Genomic DNA, 24,657 nt, shown 5'->3' with positions numbered 1-24,657 from the left:
GTTTGTTTTCTCAGTGAAGCACTTAGCCCTGTTGTCTTCCTCATTCCCAGCACAGTGTACACATCCCACAACCTGCTGTAACACCACAGGAGCACTCAATTGTCCTGGTCCCACCGGAGAGGCAGGCTCAGCCCTCAGTCATTTATCTTCTAGCACAATACCCTGATAAAGCAAGTATGCAGCAAGGCAGGTGGGGAAGGAAAGAAATTACCTATGTATTTATACAGATGGAAGCAGATATCCCAACTCATTTTGGAGTTGTCATTCTGGAGAGAGCACAAGCCTGGAGTGGGACAAACAGGTACCAGAAGGAACTGACTGCTATTTCCAACAGACAAAGCACATCCCCTTCCTTTGCTGCTGGACACATTTCTCTAAGACTGCTGATGTTATGCAAATCTGATACAAGCCCAGAGGTTAGAAGTGCTCAACAGCAGCAGCAGGCTCTATAAATAAAATAGCCAGCAAGCCCTAACTCTTATTACAACACAGCCTCTGATTAAATTTGCATAAAGGCAACAGCTTTTGGAGACAAAAATCTAAATAGTAAGTCTAGCAGCCAGATGCTAAAATGAATCAGCAGGGAGACACACCTGTAATAGAGCTGACCACATCTACTTTTCATCACCAAAAAAGACTACCTAAGAAAGGTCAACAAATGCTCTTGAAGATCTGACAGTTGAAAAATTTAAGCCCTTGAACTCATTAGCATTATGCCTCAGAATATCTGAATAAAGCCATCTCTTGCTTTCTGCCTGACCAATTATTTAGTCTGGGGGTATCATCTTGTCTAACAGGATTTGTAAAGGAGGCTCCTTTTAGAGAAGTTCTTACCATTTAATCCAGTTACCTTCTCAGTAACTGAGAATGACCCGGAACAGGGCAGGGGGAGGCTGTGAGTGCCATCAGACCTCTTGGCATCACCTTGGCCTTTGCTGCTGCTTCTTTTGCTGTTATGCGTTAGCCTTCTACGCTTGCAGAAATTAACTTGAGCTGGAGCTTTTAAAAATACTATGTACAAGTAACTGTGAGTTTCATAAATGTAAAACTTCATCCCAAGGGACAGATTCGTTCACTTAGATAGGACCAGTTAGATGCACAAAGTCACTAAGGAGCCTTCTGCTCCTTAGCATATTATTTCACTGTCAACTCAACTGATTCACTCCGTTAGTTTTTATCCTAAATGTGTCCAAGTACAGTTGAAACATTTTGGTTTTACTGTGGGCACATGTAGTATTTCACAGACAATTAAAAATTTACATAGCAACTCGCCTCTATTCCAAAGACTGAGGTTCAGATTTCTTACTGATGAGTGAGTTTCAGAGAATGTTCAGGTTGGTGCAGTCCAGCAGACCCAGCGCTGTGCTCCCAAGCAGCTCCCAACTCCATCACAGCAAGGGAACAGAGCAGAGATTCTTCCCAGTGCTGGGAGAGACCCGATGAGTCACGGGAGCCAGCTCTGGCAAGAGACCGGCTGCAGGCACAAACAAGTAGCTCAGATTTCATCAAATGAACTGCAATAGAGAGCCAAAAGAGTTTCCAATATTTACTACAATAATTTGCTGTTGGAGGGGAAAGGGGGGACATCAATACTCTAACTCTTTTCTGTCTATATCTGCTAACAGAACCAGGCATGCTTCTCTCAGTTCAGGGTTTACAGGAAATTACAAAAATCACAATACAATCCATAATCTGCTTCCACACAAACATTAACCAGCAACTACGACAACCACCATTTCATTTGCATTAAGAGATTAGCTAAAGCGTGTCCCCTGGGGGGAAAGCCTCACATAAATACAAGGTTTCTGAATGTGATTTTCATAATCTGCCTGTTAGAGACAGGATCTTAAAAGCCCCACTGCACACTCAGCACTCATTAATCCACTTGCCCATTTTGTTAAACTTTGTTTCAACTGAGTAGCAGTGCTTGACCCTCAGATTACAGCTCCAGCAAACTGAGCTGCATCAAATCTGGAGAACAGCTGAATTTATCTTAATGGCAGTTTAGGTGCACAAGCTAAAATTAGTAGTGTTTAATTAAAATCTTCAAAAGAAAGACTTTTCTCTTTCCTTTAATATTTCCAGCAAATGAACTGTGAAGCACTGGTAAAGAGAAAAAAATGTGAACTTGGCTAAAGCAAACATATACTTATTTTTCCAATACAAAATCTTCAACAAAGCAGAAACTGACTGCAGAGCCTTGCAAGAGACATGCACACTGTTGCTTTTATTTCATTGAATTTGGAAAAAAAAATGAGGTTAAAACTACCACAACCAAAAAGTACATAAAATACAAAGACTGCCCATACCAGAATCCCTATTTTATGATCTGGAGAGTACAGAAGTTTTGGGAAAAGTACCAAGTTCCTCTCCTGTTTGATACCCCAAGAAATCCCCAGGGGTGGTCTGACAGGACCAAGAACAGACACCTGTAGTATTGGAGCTGAGCCACTCCAAATGTAGAGGCCCCCAGCCTCTTCCAGCGACTGGAACTGTCAGCTCCAGCAACCACCACCAGTCCAACAAAATCCAAACTTTGCAATGTGCTTGGTCATACTTCGTTTAAATCCTTCCTTAAGTGCATAAGTGGCTTCTAAATCCAAAACCACACTAATTTCAAAATTAGTCCTAAAACTCCTTCTGCAGGTTTATGCTCCCAGTTTATTGGTATCTCCTGACAGTGAATAAACCTGCTGCTAAACTACATGTCAATATAAAAAAAACTAGCTGCCCTGTTTTCTCTCACCTTTGAAGGCCCACAGTTAAAGAAAATTAAACACAGGCTTGAAGCTATACCATGTATTTGAAAATAAAGTAACTTGACAGAATAAGATTACAAAGTATGAAATGAGCCCTTTCAGAATGTTTTAACTACAAGAGAAGTCAATGTTCAGTCCATTTTGTAAAGTTTTAAACAAATATCACAGAGGAATAGGAATATTTCCATAAAACACATTTTAATGCTTTTTAAAAAAAGCTTGGATCATATACAACAATTTCAGATGAAAAATTCTACACGCACGCATTGGTTTGGTTACAGCTTCAGGGGTCAGTGCAGCACAGTGCAAGTTTCATTCACAGATAAAAAGATATATGAAGTAGGTACAAGTACATTCTCAAAATACAAGATGTGATCTAACTCTCAGAAACCCTTTTCCCACCACCAAAAGGTGCTGAAAAGCAAAACATATGGAAACGAAGGGGAAAGTACACAAGGAGATAAACTCTTTAATAGGACAAGTTAATATTTGATAGCTTAAGAAAGAGGAAACAATTGGATAAGGAAGAAAACGATTGTTAGTCATTGGAAGGTATGTACGAGGGAGGTTTGTACTTTGATTCCACAGAAAAACTGAAGCTAGCAAGTCTCCACTCCTAAAATAGAAATACCAAAAGGTACAAAAAGTAAGCACTATTAACGCAAAGTGCCTTCTCAGGACAGCCCATATTCCCTGCTGCAGGGTCCCCACTCCCTCATCTTTCAAGGAAAAAGTATATGCAACTCTTTATTTCCACTAGTCTTTCAATATATACAATCTGGCAATTTTACAGAATCTTCCTGGTCCCGAGTCTGTATCAAAGTGTTTTTCCCTTTGTGTATTTATTTCCAAGTAGAACAAATACTCCCCAGTGCTTCTAAAGAAAGCCTTATTTTGAGAAATTGTCTAAGCTAAAAATGCTGATGCAATTTTCACCTGAAGCAATGTCTGGCAAAGTATGAATGTAGAGTGCCTCTCTACAGATGCTAAGTGCATCTTCAGCTACCAGAAATCTCATGGAGGGATACAGCTCTGAAGTACTCTGCTAAATTTTATAAAAGATATGACTGACACTTTCAGCATACAGAATGGGAGACTAGTGCAACATGCAGCATTGATTGTTTATTCAATAAATACTTAACCCAATTATTGCCAACCAAGGCAAACAGTGCAGAAATTGTCATTTATAGACACAAAAGTTTAACATTTTTTTGTATAAAGTCAGTTGCTACTATGTCCATACAACTATTTCAAAGAGGTTTTTCTGCTTCAAAATTGAGGTTATCATTATAAAAATACAGAAACATATATTTGGGGGTTTAACATGTCTTTGCAAGTGTAAATTCTGCCTTTATATGGGAACATGACACTTCTGTATTCAAGAAAAATAAAGTGAACACTACGATAGAGACATTTTCTGCACTGACAATTTCATTATAGCCCTTAAATACATCTTTCTTGGTCCTGGGTATACATTTAAAATGAAATTGCATCTCACATTTATCCTGAGGTCAGCTGTGTAAAAAGGAAAGCCAGTTTTACAAGGATACTTGCAGGCTTCTTGTTGAAAATACGAGGTTATTTTTAAACAAGCCAATAAAACTCCTGGGGGGAAGAAAAAAGCCAATACTCTCACCAGTGTTTTAAGAAAAAAAATTGTGACATCTTTGGGAATTACTTCCAAAAATATATAGGCTAGCACACCCAAATGCTGTGTCACCCAACTAAAATTTCAGTATGCATTTGCCAAATTTGAAACTTAGAAACTGTTCTGAAAATAAAGTATATAAATCCCCATGAAGAATCTCCCTTAGTTTCTCATCTCAAGATCCCAACCTACAACACAACTTCTGCAAGGAGAAAGCTGCTGAAGCCTATGGGAATCTGCAGAGTCTTCAGGCCTGCCTGCCCAGGTGAGGACATAACATTTGGGTGTCCATCATCCAACATGGGATGCAGTTATGACCTTGTCAAAGCTCCACTTTGAACACAGCAGTTATTTTCAATAGCACCAACAATCTCTCAGATACCAGCATTTAAGCAAATACAGACATAAAATAGGTTTGTTTCTTCCTGAATCAGCACAATTGGTACAAGGCACTGCTTGGCATAGGAAGTCGTAAGTAACAGCAAAACAAGAGTTCCCAAGTTTTGTGACATTTAGGTTTGTGCATTGGATGACCTTGTAATTAATTACATACCATGGCTAGAAAAATAAGACCGTCTACAGGATTGACAAAAACATCACCATCCCGTGCATGCTAACAGTTTTCCTCCCTAGTTCTGAAAAAACCCACATAACATACCAATGTGAAACATTAGAAAGTATGGGTTGTTAAATTAATAAAGTACATTTCATTCTCCAATCTTCCACAAATGTCTAACCTAGACACAACTCAAGTAAATGAAGTTGGAAAATATGCTAATAAAATTTGCACCAGTCTATCCCTGCAGAGGAGAGAAAAAAACAACTATTGTCTAGAGAATTCATAGATTGAGGCACATTGCAGTTGAAGATATTCAGGCATATTTCATGGCTAGAACAGGATTTCTCTGAGGAACCTCACTACAGACTTCCCCAAAAGCAGCTCCATATGGTTTGAAACACAACTTGCAACACATGGATAAACATTTGGTCCTTAGTCGCTACTGTCTTCATCATCATCATCATCAGATACATCATTTAAAGATGACTTAGGTGACTGGCTGTAGGAGTCTGACCTAGTGGACTGACAAGCAGTCATCTCTCCCGTGGAAAGCAGATCGTAGCAGAAGTCGCAGATTCTCACTGGCTTGGAAGACTGGCTCGGGAGCAGGAACCTCTTTTCCGAGCAAGGCCCGCACACGACAAAGCCGCACTTGCGGCAGTGGTGACGACGGTTGACGGGTGTGAACTTGGCTTTCTGACAGCGCATGCACACGGTGGCTTCCGAGTCCGGTACCCACACAGCTGCGTGTTCATTGCTAGGGGTCTTCCCACTTTTGGAAAGCAAATCAGAAACACACTTATTTATGTGGTTCATCCACTCCGACTTCTCTGTAGCAGTGGCAGCATAAACTGCAAAAGACTTTGTTGGTGTCTTGATAAGCCACCCATTCCGTAAGTCTCCCTCATCCTGGATGGAATCAATTGTGACGTTTTCCAGTGGGATTATGTGCTGTTTGTTGTATTTCTTCTTCTGGATGACAATGTTACCATAAACAAGAATGTCATTGAACAGGAAGAACTGCCTTGCTTTGGGCTTCTTCCTACACAGTTTTGTTAGGACTCCCTCTCCAATCAGAACACGGCCAGGAATAGTCAGGGGTTGACCAGCTGCTCCAAAGCAGTTTTCCACTATACTTATTCTTCTAGTATTTGCCTCGCTGTTTGCCAAGCGATCCACCATCTTTCACAAGTATCCTAAAATCAAAAAAAAACCAAAAACATTTGTTATTAGAAGAGGACAGAGTTCAAAAGCAAGCAGCCTTCCCCAAGGAAAGTACCACCCCGCATTTCTTAAAATACCTAACAGGACCTGCTGGCTGAGAGGCACTGACTCGGGCTAGATTTAAATAAGTATTAACACCTAAGAATTTTTAGCAACCAATTAGTCTTTTTTCCAAAAGCAAAAATGTTCTATGCAGCTGACAGCTATCTTTATCACACAGACAGCACCTACAGCACTGCATTTGGGAGCTTCCAGCAACAAACCAGTTCCTCTTAAGTAAGGCTACTGCATCCTGGTTTAGTGCTCATACTTCTCTGTATATCCTCCTGCACCGACTCCAGATAGCAACAGGAAGTATCATCCATAATTTCAAATTCTAATGCTACAAAAACATCAAGTTAACTGGGCAGCCTGGAGACCCACATTAGTTTTAACACAAACAAATTATATAATTGCTGTTCACATAGGAAACCACACTCCCCAGACTAGCTCACTACTGCTCTTTTTTTTCCAGTATGTAAACCTCAAATCATGGGCCAAACCCACAAATCTACCTGCTGGAAACATTTTGTACAGGCCACAGCTTGCATCCCCCCACTACATCTGCTTTCATGGCAAACTCTTGAGCCAGGGTGTGAGTCACGGCAGGTGGCTCATCACCTGCTTGCTGCTGCCTTCATTTTGCAGAAGTCCCACAGTCTCCTCACCTACATGAGCCACATCTGCATCCATCACATTCAGGCAGCTTGCACAGAGGATAAGCCACACAGGTCACAATGGCTCCTGAGAAAGACTAAGTGACCTACACGAGCTCGAAGTTTAAAAAAGATTACTTTTTCTTTCAGGAGGTACTAATGAACTGTATGCTCCAATTACAGATTAAAGTCCCACTTTGCTGTTCCCCAAGTAGCAAAAAAGATTTTTTTCTTGCGTGAGATAGCTAAGGCATCCAACAGGGAACTAAAATTAAGAAGTCACTATAGTGATTCATACCTTGGCAAACCACTCTTTAGCCTCTTTTGCCTTAGAATTTCCCAGGCAGAAGTCTGGCAAAGGCAAATCCTGCCAGCCTGATCCAGATCTGCTCCCTTCAAACCCCTTGTGAGTACAGCCATGAACCTGAAATGTTGTGCTTGATGAAGCAGTGAGACATCTGGCAGAGGCAAGCAGTATGGACAGACTTTCTCAGCACGCAGAAGATGCTCCCCCATGCCTCACACGGAGCTGATGCTTCCAACACCCCTTGCTACAGTCATGGCTTTGAAGGGTGACGAAGAGCAGAGCAGCAAATACTCCAATGCCTTCTACCTGTGCTTCACAACATGATCCCAGCTTGGTAAGTCCTCTACATCACCTACTTTTTCTTTAATCTGCACTGCCTGCCATCAATACAGCATCACCCTACAAATGAGAAGAAACTGGGCTGAAACATGGCTCAACTCAGACTCCATCACTCTGCTACAACCTGATCCAAGAAATCTTCCTCCTATGAATCAAAGCACAGATACTTCCTTACAAAATAGGGATGAAACATCTCACCAGGCCTCATCTAAATAAGTATGTTACCTGTGATCACACACATTTATTTTAAGTTACTGCTCTGAAAGTGTAATTAGTTTCACACTAAAGTAGTTTGACAAGTGAGCTTGCACAGATGTAACTACCTTTTTTAAGCTCTGCACACATTATCTTGTATCAAAGTCTGACACTCAAAGCAGAAGAACCTCTAAAAGTTATTTCTCAGCACTGTTTTTTCTCAGCACATTTTCTTTACATGCCTCACAGCATTAGTTACAATACATGAGTATTGTGTTAACTGGTTTAGAAGAATTATATATAGAAGAATTATAAAGCCGCCAAATACAAAACAATTTTAATCTGCAGAAGGTGAAGACAAAATACAAACTGCCAAGTAAAAAGTAGTAAGAAGGGAATGGAAAATAAACTAGGAGCTTTTTTATGTGTACTTGCTGCAGGCCTAGCTCCAAAATCAATTTCAGGTGCCTGAACGCTGAAGCCCAGGATCTGGAACGACAGTTAATTGCCATTAATTGCCAAATAACCATTCCCATTTAACAACATAAGAGAAATCAACAGCCTTTGCAAGCATCAGAACTGAACCAACAGCCTTTCAAACTTAAGAAGCCAAGGCCTCAGCCGCAGGGTCAGTCTAAAGTTCCTTAGTAATCCCATGCTCTCCATGAAGTGGGAAAGGACATCAGTCAGAATGCAAAGCGGACAGCTCAGAAAATACATTTTTCTGCAGGTACAAATCAATATGCACCACTTACGAACTTACACTTTGATACAAATTATCTGCAAGTTACAGGAAGTGAAATGCTTTTGGTAGTCTGCAGGGGGGAACCGTACTCCCATCCCACCCCCACAAACACAACCATATTGAAGGGTTTCAGTGAAGCAAGCTCTTAGTGTGAAGTCACAGCCACCTGGAGGAAGCAGTCGCTGCTCCACAGCTCCAACTCGGCCACTGCACTCCCCACCAATAAACTGCAAACTCAGTTCAAGGCCACTGCAAAAGCTTTCAAAATACAAGTCACTGGGAAAAGAAAACAAGGGCAGAAAAAACCTAAAGGTTTTAATTAACTGTTCCCTAGGACAATTTAAGAGAAAACAACTCCAGCTAGGATTGTTTAATAATCATCATGGCTTGAAATCAAGAGACATGGCTCCAGAACTTGTGCCTGAGACTATTTTGAGCTTGTTGTGAAAATAATCACTAACTGGACCTTAAACAAGAATCCTGGGAAAGTTAAAGACTATTATGAAAGACAAGATAAATTGCATCTCTTCTGGACTGAAACTTTCTTCTGTGATGGATAAACATTCCCACCTGCCAGCCTCAAGGCCGTAAATGGCAGAGACTGCTGCTGCTAATTCCACCTTTCCAAGGCATTAATCGTATTTTCCCACACAAACAGACTGGACTTTTTAGAATATGCATTCAGATATTTTTCTCTTGAGTTTTTCAAGAACTAAAAGTAAAAAATCCATCTGAAATCCTATGCACATTAATGCTCATACACCTTCACTAGCCTCTTCTAAGAAAGGAATTAAGTTCAGAAATGGACAGAAAACTACCTAAAATACATCCTGATTAAAAATAATCATGAAACGTGACAAAAATATAAATACAAGAGAAGACATCCCTAACTGACAGGAGTTAAAGTTACAAGAAGTGCACCTCTTCCTCTCATGAGCACATTGACCAAGGAGATTAAAGACTGTTTGGACACATAAAGGAACTTTTAACCCCAAGATGTCACAGCCCAAAAGCAAAATTACCAGTCTTTAAAAATTACGATCTTGTGTTAATGCATATTCAGATCTATTGTAAGAGACAGCAGATCATCGTGCCCTGGAACTGGGTGGCAATATCCTCGTCTCTTCCAGCTAAACTTTATTCTGAAGTTTCTACTGTTGGCCACCATGAGAAGCAGATACTGGATAACTGCCCTGAAGATGCAGGATGTCAAGACCTGATCAAACAAAGCGATTCCTGATTGATGGCAAATTGCTGAAAACATACCCAAATCCTTCCTCAAGCAAGTGAGGAATAAACCAGAACCACAGGCTTTGAAATTAAAGGTTAGACAGCTCCACTTCAGGGAAGAGTGTCTTACAGTTTAGTAAGACACTTGGATAGTCTCAGTTTCTGGATGCTGTGAAATCATTCAGACTTCTATCATATGTGACTAATTTCACACTTCTGGCACACAAACTCGTAAACTCCTAAAAGTCCTGAGACCTTTATGCAAGGGGGACTCCATTTGTGATAGACTGATGGTCCTCACAGACACCAGATTCATTTGCTGTGTCCAGAGGGCAGCACAATAGTAGCTGCTAGTCAAAACATTAAAAAACCTGCCCCCAAACAAACCAAAAGAAAACAAACAGATCACTTTGTAAGAAAAGTAGCTACAAAGAGCTACTTCTTAAGCAGGGTTTAGCAGCCTTTCCAAATAAATAAATCTCAACTCTCAAAATGCTGCAATACCTTCAGTTTGTCCCTCTCACACACACACTCTTAGTACCTTTCATGATGAAAACGCTGGGCAAAGGCTTTCATTTCCATGGCACAATATGCTATTTAAAGGTGACAAAATATTTCATGACACAGAAAGCTCCAACTCTTCTACAATATAAAGAACTGGTTTTGACATTTAAGTTATTTCCACTTTTATTCACAAGAAGCTTCTAGAGAAAGAACAATTCTGTTATCAAGATATCCAGATCTTCTTGCTCCCCTATTTCAGTCTAGTTTTACACTTGTATCCTGTTGGTGAGAACAACCACCTTCAATGTGATCAAACAACAGACATCACTGAAATTTTTGAAGAACTAACCTGTTATCCACTCCCCGAAAACACAATCCATGCTGAGGAAGTCACGCACTTACTACAGTTATTAACATTCCAAACTACTGCAGCAGGAAAATAATTCTATTAGGGTTGCTGTGCACTGACAAGTGCACATAATTTTTTCTTTCTGCCACTGTATCCTGGAGACCAAACCAATGATCTCCCAGGACTGAATGCTTCTACAGGTCTTATTTAAAATAGAATGTTTATTTGAAATGCTAGCTCTGCTTGTGATAGTGGCCAGATTAAACTGCACAGAATTGCTGCAGCTGAGGACAGAAGACATAAGGAGTCAACCAAAAAGAATGCAACCCTGCCTGACATAGTTACACCCAATTCACTACCAGTACATTAGCACTGCAGCAGTTAGCAATAGCACCATAAGCAGAACCACAAATAACAAAGGTGCTGGAGGGGAGAAATGAGATGAAAAAGCTGTTATGGCACAATGAGGCAGACAACATACAGCTCAGCAAAAAAATGTTTCCTCACCCCAGCTCAGTGCATACTACCATCACCAGCACTCCCTTCAGGCTGTAGGACAGGCACAGAGGGTGCCTGTCCAGGAGAGCAACACAACCCAAATTCCCAAGTTTCTTCAGCAAGTTGGCAGAACTGGCAGTGTTCCATTACTTCTGGCTTCCCAAGAACAAATCAATTCCAGTGTACAGTCCCTGCTAACCATTGTTAATTAATAAGCATCTAATTTTTAGCATTATTTTTCTTCAACACTCCTTCAAGGGAGAGAAATATTACTGGCCTTGTTATAATTGTCAGTTCATCTATCATCATCTTTGCAATTAGCTATTAGAGGCTGTTAACAACTACATTTAACACTTTGCATTAATACAAACCAGGCAGTCTGTATTTCTCAGAGCCATCAGGACACAGGCAGTTTATCCATTCCTATGAATACCCATAGTTAAGGTGACAGCTTTAAAGAAAAAGAAGCATATTTAAGCTGCTGCAAAAAGCACAAGAGCTTAGAACTAATCACAAAGAGGCCCATCCAGTCCAAAAGCTGCAGCAGGATCCTGGATGTTTCAAAGCCAGATTCAGTAACACAAGTCCAGTAAAGAAGTGTCCCTAACCACACCACCAGAATGGCCAAGTGAGATCTAGATATGGGTGCACTGAAGCAAATCTAGGGAATAGAAAAGAGTCAGAAAGTGAGGAGTACAAAAAGGAATAAAGACAGAAAAGGCAGAAACAGCAGATCTAAATCAAAGCACGTTATACCTTGCCACCCAATAAACTTCTAAATGATTATCCAGTTGTCATAGAGAGCCCTTGCTCTCACACTTGCACATACAACACCAGCAACTATGCTACACCACATACATTCAAATTAACCAATTCTCCTTCTTACCTAAAGGTAGCATACATGCTTCATAAAAGTTTCTATGTCTCTTAATAGCAGGCAAAAGGTTTTTACAGGTTTTTACAGGTTTTATCATGTTTAACTCCACAACTTGAAGGTTCTGAATAAAACAGAAATTTCAAACAGGAATTCATTTTGCTTCATTATACTTAAATCACACAAATTAAACATATATGAAAGGTACAGAAGAGCAAAAAAATTTTTTGCAAGACAGAAACAAGTAAATTGTAAACCATATCTGCAGACCAGATATCTAATGTGCATTAAATGACTGGTTTGTAAGATGACTCATTATCTGGATTCACAGAGGAAAAGCTCACTCTTCCTAAAAAGAGTTCATCAGGCAGAATCAGTCATTTAGTTACATGGAAGTATTTTAGTAACAAGTTTAAAATAATTATTATATAATATATTATCACATCAGACTCATATAATTTTCCTCTTGCACTTTACCTATGCAAGGAAGACAGGCTAATTTGAGTTACAGTTGCATAAACACCAACAATTAAGTTACCCAGAACCCTCATACACCCCTCACTTAAAGCACTGTCTGAAACAGCAGTATCACTACTTTTTGTGGACAAACTTCCAGCTATAAAGGCATCACAGTACTGTTATACACTATGGTGACCTCCATCAATAATATATATATTGCTCTTAAGAGCAACATTTGACATTTGGCACTACTGCCAAGTAAAATACAAGTGTAAATTTCTGAAGTGCAACCTGTTTAAGGAAACTTATCCATGTTTAACATGCTGAAAATAGTTTCAGTGGGGAAAACTGCTGAACCAAAAACACGCACTGCAGATCTGATGCAAATGAGAAGACAAATCAGCATGTTTTAAATCTTACTTCAGCCTCACTAGTTACACCTCCTACCCTGCATCCTTCAGTACATCCAGAGAAGGATGATATTGATGCTTGTCCTGGCTGGCAAAATTACATTTTCTATGGACTTAGATCTCATCAGCTGTAATCAGTATCCAAGCATTCATGCACAAGCCACCTTTATGGTCCGTGACAGGTAGGGCCAATAACAACAGCTGGATTAAACATAATATAGAAAGAGGCATTTAATTAAACTTTATTTCTATAATTTAGCATGAAAAATAAAATAAAATACTGAGGAAAATTAAGTGTTAAGTATCCATCAACCCATTTTTAATCTATTAGTATTTCATTCAATTATCTCCAGTTATTTAAAAACATCTGTAACAATTAACTTATAAAATTAACACTAAAAAGCCATATTCGCATTACCCACCAGTTGATTTTTATTAAATAGTAAAAAGACCAATCTGAGCATAAAGCTAAGTGAAAAAAAAAATCACCCGCAAAAATATTATGTTGATAAGAGATATGGGTATGACAAAGGTTTTCTAAAGGTCTTATCACTGCTAAAAGCTGACAGGACAGCAACAACTAAATGCCTGTCCTGTGCTGGAGCTAGGATTCTATTTAAAACAGAAGACAACAGCTGTCACTTAACGAGAAAAACAGCCTTCTAACAAGCAGTTCTCTTAATGATTCTCTTCAAAAAAGTATTCCTCAAACTGCTGCATTTAACTAACACTCTTGCTATCACTATCACAACCTGGTAAGCATATAGAGGATAACCCCGATAATATAGTAAAGATGTATCAAGTGCAACAAAAAGCTTCAGTGCAATACTGAAAAGAAAGAAGACCAGAGATATTAAAGAGACTTTATCAAGGTAGAGATGATAGCAGGAAATGAGGCAGTAAGATCCCTCTGAACTTCAGCATAGTCTTTATCCAGATAATAATTTTTTACTAACCTGGTTAATAACTGCAGTGTTCAGAAAGGTACTGATAGTGGGACAGAAACTTTGAATTGATTTACAGGGAAAAAAAAAAAAGCCCAAACAGCTTTTTCCTTATGGCAATGTAAGCTATTGAATCTTCAAACCATTTCCCACACCCTTAATAAATACTGGTATTTAATAAAGGCAAAAATGCTGCAAGATAAAACACTAGAAAAGATGATGGCAACACCAAGGCTGCTTCAGATTACAGATGCAAAGATGCTTGCAACACTTTATTCTGAACACTATAAAGAAAGAGCATAAGCAGCAATCAGTAGCACACTGGCAGGAAAGAGGGTGTTACTGTGGACCTCTCCCAAGTCTCATTTTATGATTCCTATGATTTTTAGGATTTTCTATATGAATGCATTTTCTCTCTTCCCCCCATAAAGACATCTTCCTGCATTGTGCAAGCCTGTGGAGCAATAGCTCCAGTGTGGGGAAACACAGATTAGCTAACTCACCCCCTTACTGGTATATCCAGTATGACCGAGCAATCTTAACCCTTCATTTGTCTCAAGCTGTTGGCCAATGCCGTGGCATCAACCACAGAAACCATGCCGGAAATATGTTAACAGCAACCACATTACTTCATACTGTGCAGCCTGTGAATACTCTGCCCTGACAAAACTTTAGAACCCTCCAGATTATTTCTGAGTCCAGCATACAGTCATGTCCAACCACATCATAAAAGTCATGAAAGCAAATCCATGCATTTGTCTGGTTGGATGTCATCATAAACCTATAATTACTATAATGAACCATATGACAGTTCATACAAACTATAATTAACTGTTTTGTTTTTAACTTCTGCACATGACTGTCACAAAGCAAATCCTACCAAAATTCTTCTTGAAAGTACAGTGTAGAAATTCTTGTTTTAACTGGATGACATCTTATAGTTTAGTAATTCTTTCTACAAACTACAGTTAATTTTTGTATAGTCTAATTTCTATCTTACAAGCAAGGACTGCTCTTTCACTTTAGTTCACTAGCTGTGTAATAACTGCTCATATAATGTAAATAGTTTTAAATGTATAACAACAACCAAAAATCTCACTTTATTATCAAACTTGCACAGCAAGTGCATTGCTTTTCAAGTTTGCCTTATCCAAAGAAGTTAGGAAGTCCTGAGTTAAGATTGCCTAGAAAGGCCCATTTTATCTTCAGGACAGAAATAATTTCTAGGGAGATCTTTCAAGATGTATGACCTTATATTCCCTAACCCACTCAGAAGCTCATTTGGGTACAGAAAGCTAATTTTAGCAAAAGGCTATATATTTTGCCAAGCAGCATATGTATTAGCAGAGTAAGAGCAGAGCAATGCTGTTTTACTATCCAGGCTACTCTGCTGAACAATCACCACACTCCTTGAGCTGCTGTATGCAGGCAAAACCGTCTAAGTTCTGCACATCAGCTGCTCACAAGGTTTGGTATTTAACACCATAAACCTCAGCTGGAAATAGAACACCAACTTAACCTACTTGTAAACAGAAAGTCCAACTCCCACATCCAGAAGAGTTATAATTCTAAGTAATCATAGAGGAGACACAAAGAAAATAAAGGCATGCAGAAGAGGGCTGTCCCACCAGACGTGTCTGGCCTGTTTTAAACCTGCCCTGCATGAAGGATGAGAGGAACCACTGTGGCCACAAGGCCACGTGCAGGAACAGCAGCACCCCTGCTCCAAGCAAGAAACATGTGGCACCCATGAAAGAAACAGAGAAATCCAGAATCACTGAGTTCAAAGCTGCTCCCACTATCTTCTCCTGCTTGGAGAAAACATGGAAGATGGATATGCAAGCAGTACTAAAGGGTTTGTACCACAGGGAAGTACATGATCAGGAGGCCTCAGTGCACTCCTAGACCAATTGGAAGGGGTTGCATTTCCCTTCTGTCCCCTGCAGCACCAGAAGTCATCCCTGAATGCCTCTTAGGGGAGAAGAAACCTCACTGCAGAAGTCCAGGAGGAACATTCTTGTAAGAGGTCCAACTTTTTAATGCAGTCAGTTGCTTATTACCACTGTCAGGCTTCTATTTACAATAAACCATGGTAGCTGGTACTGTTTTTGTCTTCTGGCATGATAGAGACAGAACTGCTGCTGGAAGAAACACAATTCTTCCTCCTTCACCTGGCAGTCAGGGGTTGGAGCAAACAGAGCAGCTATCTAAACTAACTTCTCTGTGTCCTTACCCATCTCTCGATAAGCTGAGCATTTCCCAAGCACCTACACAGGCTTATGTGGCTTTGAGCAGCACTTCAGGAGCTGAGGTGCTGCCACATTCAGATGAGGAAATTCCTAACACTGTTCAAGATGTGAAAGAGAAGGTTGCCAGCATGTGAAATAGCTAGAATTAAAGGCATTATTATAAAACTAACCAACCAAAAAAAAAATATACACAAAAAAAATAAAAATAAAAAAAAAAAAAACCCAAAAAAACCAATCAAACAAAAAAACCAAAACACAGCATGCAGCCAAAAACCCTGAAAGCTTGAATTCTGAATTCTGCAGAGATGAACAGGGGCCTGATCCACCAAGAATAGTGCTCAACTTTGACAAACTCGTCTCTCAAAGCACAAAAAGCAAGATCCAGGCAACTACAGGCACAGCAAATATTTGCAGTGGTCAGATACTAAAACAGGGAAAAGTAAAAAGGCTGATATTTTGTATACCTAAAAGATTAGGTATTAATAAGCTGCATAACATAAGTGTGCCCTTTAAAATTAATTAACAAACAACTGACTAAAAAAGCCAGGTATTCAGATCAAGTTTTTGTTGCCATGGGAAAACACCTTAGTATTTTGACTTGCCATTTGCATGTACTTAAGTGCACTATCAGTGGTTTAGCTTAACTTCTGGTGCTAGCAAACTGCATCTTTCATTTTAACCAAAGCACTGGGGATGTACACCAGAGCATAGTTTCAAAATCAATTTCCACAGAGCTTAAGTTCAAAAAAGCTGAAGTTCGTTCTGAAGTTTTCCACAGTTCTAAGTAGATAAAAGACATCAGAAGAAACACAGGCAACAGATCAACACCTTCGAAATGTGCCTGAAGAGCCAAGGGCAGAGGACAGCAGCCTGGGATCCTGCTCCACCTCAAGAAGCTCCAGGAGACACAAGCCCCATCTGCTGGGTCGGTGCCTAAAAGATTATTTGACTAGTCAGCGATAACAAACACTGGGATGCATTTTTCTGTTTACAATTAAACGTTTCCCTACTCCAACTGTTTAGCTGTTTGGAGAGCCTCTCCCACAAAATGTTACTCTCCAGTTTGGCAGCAGGGACTCACCCCTCCCTTCCAGGCTGCCTGGACAGGCGCCGGGAGTGCCCCTCCCATCCCATGCACTGCTTTTCAAGGAGCAGCTTAAATGGTGAGAGCCCACTTCGACAGCACCGGGCCGCACATCTGGACAGCTGGGCTAGCAAAGTACTTGACAGACATACACACTTAACATTGAACGGACATTGGGTGTGAGACATTTAACAAAACAAAACAAAAAACAAACAAATAAAAAAAGAAACCAGCCAAAAGGACCTGACCAATTTCTGAGCAAGCTAGAGCCTACTTCAGCTTTGTCAACCCAGCGTAACAAAGAGAACCCACTGCATCAAAATTTTAAATTCTAGAAAAGACCTATTTAAATTCTTTTGAGAAGGGGACACAGCATCATTAGTATAGAAAGAAAAACACAGATGCATATGCAGCTGTTCTACAAGAAATATTGCCAAATCCATCTTGCAAGCAATTTTCCAAAACCAGATTGGCTCTGTGGTTTGTTGTTGTTGTGGATTATTACAGCACACATGGAGGTAACTTAATGCCTACCCAGACCTCTAAGTCAATGTGAAAAAGAGGATTTGGTTTCCAGTGACTGAAACAAATTGTATTTTTCAGCATGCTTCTTGCAGCAACTTTAACTGACAAGTACAGAACATTCACAGAAAGATCACTATGAATCTGCAAGACACAGATATACATTAAAAATAGCACCTCCTGGATCTCAGGGCACCTGCTTGTTTCAGCACCTGAGAGCTACCAGACCAGCTACATGTTCCAAAGACCTTCATCAAGTTCACAGAATTAATTTTTCCTTTTTTTTTTTTCCCACAAATGCAAACCTGTGACACCCCAGCCTGTTCAGTGGCTCATGTATTTTTATTATGCACAGGCACTTAAACAAGACAATGTTAAAAAAACCCCAAAACTTTCTGGTTAAAGTTTTCTTTGGTTCACTTTTATTACCATTATGAGGGAAGTTAGTGACTTCAGTAACAGTCTAAAAAGGACTAGAGGACAGGTAATAATTCACAGCATGACCAAACTAGAGAGAGTTACCAAGTAGTCAGAGCCTGATGAGAGCCATTAATTTTCTACAAAGTACTACAACACAAAAGGACTTCCACTTTTAGCAAGTCATGTTTTAAAAGAGAGCAAAATTCTCCCATGGAGTCTCACAATTTACAAGCACAGCAACATAACATCATTGTCATTTCATTTTTATTATATCAATTTTTTTCACCTGCATGTGTTCTTTGAATCCTGTTATAGGAAACAAAGAGGTTTCTTTTATCAGCTCAGTAATTTTAAGCATTTCCACAAAACTAAACAAGACAAGCCAAGTAACAACAATCAACCTTCTCTTCTCTAAGCAGGAGCAATCACCTCAACTTTCTCCTGCTCCTGACCCACCTAAGCTAAGAAATTTCTACTTTAGGAGGTAACCCTAATAATATATTACACTGTAGAAATACTTTCAGGAGGCCAGGAAGCTGATTGCTGACCTAACAGGATCAGACAAAACACTGCTGGAGCACATTTTCAATATCATATTAGGAAAAACAGAATATAGACATACTGAACTCTTTCAAATTCTTCACTCCTTAATTAAACATGCTCCAAGTAACTTCTACCACTAGTTCACCAGCAAGAACGGACTAAGGACAAGTGTGACTGGTTGCAGGGAATCCTTTTCCTACTATTTAAAGCAAGTTGCCCAAATTTGTACCAAAAATGGCTCATACCCTACTAACCATGTGCAGGGCTGGCATCAGGAGATCCCAGAGGCGCAGGCAGCCAAAACACAGCTTAGGGCTTAGAATCAAACTACATGTGATTTTCAGAAAGCTTGACAATACTGAAGTGCTACAATCATGGACCTGTCACTGCTGATCCCTAGCAGTATTTAAAATATTTTTATCCAGCATTATTTAAAAACACATAAGCCAATATGGCAAGGGTTGAATTCTCTTTCTGAGCAAGGGACATAAGACCTTTCTTACATCAAATGCTGCTACCTGGTGAAACATGGATGAAGGGCTAGAAAACCGACATCTGACAGCTATTAATAAAAGCCAAAAGAAAAGCTATAACAATGATACCATAAATAAAACTTGTCAATCTTCAATGTAACCAGCTTTTCAAACATAACCTGTGTGTTAAAAGGGCAGTTCATCTGCCTCAATGCTGTTAACCTAGATCAGAGAGAGGGGCGGAGGGGGAACTAATCACTGTCACACACAGCTTTCAGAACAGAAGTACACTGCAAATCAGTCTCAGAAGTTTTACATTACCAAGTATTGACAGCTAAGGCAGGAGAAATTTAAAGCAGAAGGGTAAAAACAAGGAGTTATTTCCTGAAAGAACCCCTTAATCACAGCAGCTTACTGTAGGTGATGGCCTTCCTGGGAAATGCATTCACTGGCCCTTTTCCCTTTCACTGCTTGTCAGATGTGTTTGATTTATTTGAGTTATATGGAAAGCAACTGGAGTACAGACTATACCGAGGACAACTGGAAAAGTGCACAAAGGTTTGCACTGAAGTTAACCTGCACAAGGAAGATGCTGGCAACCTGAATGGCTATGTGTATGGTACGCTGTTAATTTGGTTAGCAAATTACGTGTACACTTTAGAAATGCAGATGTTAAAGAACATGCTGTAACTCTTCCTTTTTCAGAAGGCATACTAAGCACTTAAAAGCAAAACAGTTACCTCTAGATGGTATGCTGGAGGCACAAGAAGCACTTAAAAAAAGCTAAAGCTGCTGATACAAAGATCCTATTTAGCAGCCCCCTGTGTCTGTTTGAATCAGTAAAATTTCTTAAGATCTCAAGAGACTGCCCCTCAACACAGTAAATAACTGCTTGCACGTCATCTTACTACATTCACCCACATTCTTACAACCCCCATTACCTTGGGGATTCGAGGGCAGACTGATGCAGCAACAGCATTCCTGTATTTGAAATCCTTAACTTTCAACTGTTTTTTTTTCTTCATTTGGCACATGTAGCAGGATTTTGGCACAGTCTGACAAATACCAAAACCTTGCTACATTACATACACAATACACTTAACACTGTTGTACTGTAAAATAAAATGATGCAAAGAGAAAAAATAGAAAGTCACTCCCACTTCAATTTTAAAATCCTTAAATTATTTACAATCACTAATAAGCTAAAAAAACTCAACTAAATGGAAAAAAAAAATCTAATTATTATTTTGTCCAAAGAAGCAGTACTCTTACCTATGTATGCAACTAAAGTCAACATGTGTGCATTTCTGACTGTGTAACATTAAAGTGGCAGGCTGAAAAACATGCAGTACTCTTCAATAACACTTCTGCACAATAGTGTTTCTTTTCATAAAGGAGAATCTTTGTCCTACAAGTCTCAATCAAGCCACTTCTCATGTGTAAAGACCCATTTATTTCAACTGGACTACTCTTGCAGCCCTGAATTTGCAGGACTCCATTTGCTAACATAATCATATCTTACAGTTCATGACAACAATAAAATAATCTTTAGTAAACATATTCTACCACACCTATCTATAGAGTAGTTTTTCACCCCCTTTAACTATAAAAGAAGTCCTCCAATGAATCATGAAGACAAAAGTGATCCTACAACAGCAAACTTGGCACTTGCAGCATTAGGGAGAAAATTTTAAATACGTGTTTCTATTTCAGAAATCCATATTTGCCTGTATGTATCCTCTTTTGGAATATCATACTTTCATCCAAATACTGAATTAGTTCCTGAAAGTAATAAAATATACATATAAAAGCATGATCTATAACTTAAAAAAAAAAACCAACAAAAATTAAATGGAAAAAGTAAGCTTGAATATTAACATACCTTGAAATAAGTGACAAATACACCTTTACAATTTGAAGCTGTACAGAATAAAGCTTCATTTCCTAGTACAAAATCAAGTATTTGTATTTCTTACCTATCATCATCTAAGAATTGTATTAGTTGTTAATACCGGGATTTCCTTACTTGACATCACCATTAATAGGTGCACTTTAAGAACAAAAACTGGTATGCCATTTTGTTTGCTAGGACACCACTTCCAACATTTTATCTAATACACATTTTCAGAAAATCAGGTCTGCAAGTACTAAAAAATTCAACTCTACCTTATCTATGTGCCATGCCTTGACCCTAAGCTTTCACTTAAACACCTCCAGCCCTCTTTGGTGAAGACAAGCCACTAAAAATGCTGTAAGTGTATGAAACCAGTGTTTGTACTCTGCCATAATTGCTCTCATGGGGCTTTTAGCAATGCTCTGTCATATCGTGCCTCACCTGAAATTGCAGTTCCATCTCTTTACTGCTCTGAAACTATCCTGCATCCACTAACCACAACAGTGAAACTTAAAACCCACCATACCTTTTGAATATAGCAAACATTTTGCCAATGATAACTTCTGTAAACTAAAGGGCTTTAGGATACTATGGATGGATCCTTTTGTCACTCTGGGGACATGTCTAAAGCTCAGACCTTGATTTAAGGGAGACAGGACAAAGTTCTAGCTGAAAAATCATTTCATCACTGCATCTAATGAAAACTTGCTTTTCAGGTAAAAAGATGCTACTCTCTTTCTACAGAATACAACAGAGGAAACTGAACCAGCTTCTCCAGCTAAAAATTTCTACACACCAGCTTTCATTTAGCATTTGAGGGACTTCCTCCATGTGGGCTTCCATGTAGAGCAAAACTCAAGACACCAAACGGCACACAGCTGATTTGCATTCAGAAGGAAGAATTTGGGACTCAGGCACACAACACTTCACTTTCACTGTTGTTTTTAACAAAACTGGTGGCACTAAAACTCTTGGGAAAGTATTATTTAAGAAAATCAGCTGATATAAAAGATATTTAACAACACTGGGATTCCTATTACCCACTGGGATTAGTCAACAGTACTTAGATTAGAGGCTAAAAGCAAGAGCACTGCCTTCTGAGCTGAAGAACCGATTCCATTCTGCATGCTGATGACTGCACACAAAGCAATTAATCTGCAGGATCTCAGCACCGATTACACTGCTGTCTTTAAATACTTCCCTTCTTTCAGACAGGCATCCCTAAAATAATTCAATATACAAGTATCAGAACTTAAGATCTGAATATTTAAGTTCTCCTTATTTCAGGAGAGAAAGAGGAATTTGCAGTCTCAGTTCTGAAACAGACTCCTGTGTTGTGGGTCTGGTTTTAGAGTCACTTTGCCTACTGTATTAACCTCAGCTGACCTTAAGCTGTTAGGCACATTGAAGCTTCAGATATAGTGTTCTCAAATAAGCATCAACCCTTTCAGTAACTCTTAGCACAGCCTGAGGACAGCCTGAATTAGAACCTAATGATGCTTCTGGAACCATTTGCATCAATTGAGCCAAAAGACAATCCCTGATCTCTGGTTAAAGATATAAAAGGTCTTTTTGGTTATCAACAGCCATTGTACTGATGCTTCATGTCAAAACTCGAGTTACAGCTATTTCCCTTAGCAGGGACAAAGCCGATGCCAGGACGTGCTGCTCAGCAGACTCACCCATCGTTTTCTTGCCGTGATGAGCAGTTTTGCCATTTATAAACATCGGTGCCTATGAACATAAGTATTTCGAATGAGGCGAGAGGAAAAACATGCAGCTGTCTTTTCTCGAGCTACTTTCAGAAAACAGCTTATGAGCCACACGTATCTCCGGCAGACCAGTTACATTCCCCTCAAAACAGGCGAATTTCATAGAGAAAGGGAAAAAAAAAAAAAAAGGCACCTTATGCTCGCAGCCGCACGACTCGCGGTTCCGCTGTTTTTTCACAACAGTGCCAACACTTTTCAGGCGACTCGCTCCGAGAACGACACGGAGTTCCACCGGGCGAGCGAAGGGTCGGGGGGAGCGCGCCCCGCCAGCCCGCCGGGGCAGGAAGCGCCCTCCGCCCGCCCGTCCCGCCGCCTCAAGGCGCCTCGGCGGAGTCACGAGTCGAGGAGTTTCGGGCACTTACGTAACGCCGCGGGGCCGCCGCCGTTGTTGTTGTTTCTCCCCTTTCCCGAAGACGAACTCGTTTCCGAGACCCCCAACTCAGTGCGCTGGGACAAGCCAGCGCCCGCCGCCGTCGCTTCCTTCCCCAGGTCCTGCCCGCCCCGCCGCCTCCCTCCCTCCCTGCCGGCGGGACGCGGCGCTGCCCCAGCCCCGCGGCGGGACAGCGGAGCCCAGCGCCGCCTCCCACCGGGGAGCTCTTTCCCCCCCCCCCCCCGGGCAGCCCCCGGTTCCCAACATGGCCGCGGGAGAGCGGCCGGAGTCCCGGTAGAGAAGGGCTCCACAAGGAAAGTTTCCCTCTCGCTCCCCGGCCGGCCCCGACCCAAGCCAATTCCCGGCCGCCTGGAACACGGTCGGACGGCGCTGCTCACCCGGTACACCCCGCTCCGGCCACCGCCTGCCCTACTCGCCGCACGGCCGCGGTCATGCACCCCGCGCCGGGGGACGGGCTCCGGGACACCGCCCGGCGGGGCGGGGCCGCCGCCATCTTGGGCGGGAAGGAATAGTGCCTCAGCCCCGAGCCGCCCACAGAGCCGCCCTGAGCGGGGAGGGACGGCGGGGGCGGCTCGGCCGAACCCGACCCGCGAGTGGCACCTCGTGGAAGAGGGGTACTCCCGGCAGGACAGCTGCCTCGTGGGGTTTTTTAAGAGACGTTCTTTGTGGACGATCGCGGGTCTGTGCTCGCGCCCGTGGCTCTAAGTATGCTCGCCCAGAGGTGATTCCGGATGGGCGCGTTTCACCAGCTCTCTCTGCGCAGCACGTGGAAGGGAATCAGTAACGTTCTTCATTCTAAAGAGTTGCTGGTCAGCCTGGAGAAACTATGGCAGAAGGGCTCTCACCAGAAACACCGTCAACACAAGGAGCCCCTTCCACCTTCTGTTTCCGAATGTTTTGTGTGTACACATCGAGTCATCCAGAGCAGTGTTTTTCAAATCTAGCCGGCTGCTCGGCAGCTCACCTGATCCTCTAGGGTTTCCGGCCATTGATGGACGCTGTCAGTGGGGAAGGGTGGTTGGGAAGGTTCTGAAGAGCTGTGGAGCAAGGAGAGGTAAGAGGATACAGCACCATTTACTTCGATGGTGTTGCTCTGATGACACAGTCTGCCCTGAAAAATGGCCCAATGGGTTTGTTTTTTTTTTTTTCCCCAAGAAAATTTCACTTACATGTAATATGGCAGTTTCATTTTTCAAATTTCACATTATTGAGCAATAATGTGGTTGGCTTTTCTGGGCATTAAAAATAGGTAGTGGGGCTTTCCAGTAGTAATCATGAAACTGCTGAACTTTCTGATTTTCAGCTGAATTTTCTATCCCAGCTCAGACAGGGACACAGATAGGCAAGAGCCACATCACTGAGCTGGGCGTCTCCTGCTGTGGAAGAGGCACACAGGAAAGGGAGGAGGACGTGGAGGTCTGAGCACCCTACAGCATGACACTCTGGTCTTCCACTTCTCCCTCAAATCCATCCAGTGTGTCAGCCTGAGCTGTCATGAAATTACTCTTAATGCACTGATTTATATAAGGTGTGGGCCAAGCTGTTTAATGTGAGTTTTTTGGATACAGGT

General features: G+C 41.0%; 1 protein-coding gene across 6 annotated transcripts; it reads right to left on the bottom strand.

The window, feature by feature from the left end:
- Positions 1–2,940: 2,940 nt before the first annotated feature.
- PLEKHF2 (pleckstrin homology and FYVE domain containing 2) lies at positions 2,941–23,601 on the bottom strand. 6 transcript variants are annotated; one of them, XM_038128538.1, is made up of 3 exons: positions 23,465–23,540; positions 22,607–22,658; positions 2,941–6,162 (listed from the first exon to the last, which is right to left on the bottom strand). In XM_038128538.1, exon 3 carries the CDS (start codon positions 6,146–6,148, stop codon positions 5,399–5,401), a length of 750 nt encoding a protein of 249 aa, XP_037984466.1. In that variant the 5' UTR covers positions 6,149–6,162; positions 22,607–22,658; positions 23,465–23,540; the 3' UTR covers positions 2,941–5,398. The 6 variants fall into 6 exon arrangements, with proteins under 6 accessions (XP_037984466.1, XP_037984464.1, XP_037984462.1 ...); XM_038128536.1 differs by lacking the exon at positions 23,465–23,540 and adding an exon at positions 22,830–23,177; XM_038128534.1 differs by lacking the exon at positions 22,607–22,658 and having other exon boundaries at positions 23,465–23,601.
- Positions 23,602–24,657: the final 1,056 nt, after the last annotated feature.

Source organism: Motacilla alba, chromosome 2 (genome assembly GCF_015832195.1).
Source record: "Motacilla alba alba isolate MOTALB_02 chromosome 2, Motacilla_alba_V1.0_pri, whole genome shotgun sequence".
In the NCBI taxonomy this organism is placed as follows: domain Eukaryota; kingdom Metazoa; phylum Chordata; class Aves; order Passeriformes; family Motacillidae; genus Motacilla; species Motacilla alba.
The sequence above is the reverse complement of the archived record's forward strand: the minus strand, read 5'-3'. Positions and strand labels throughout refer to the sequence as shown.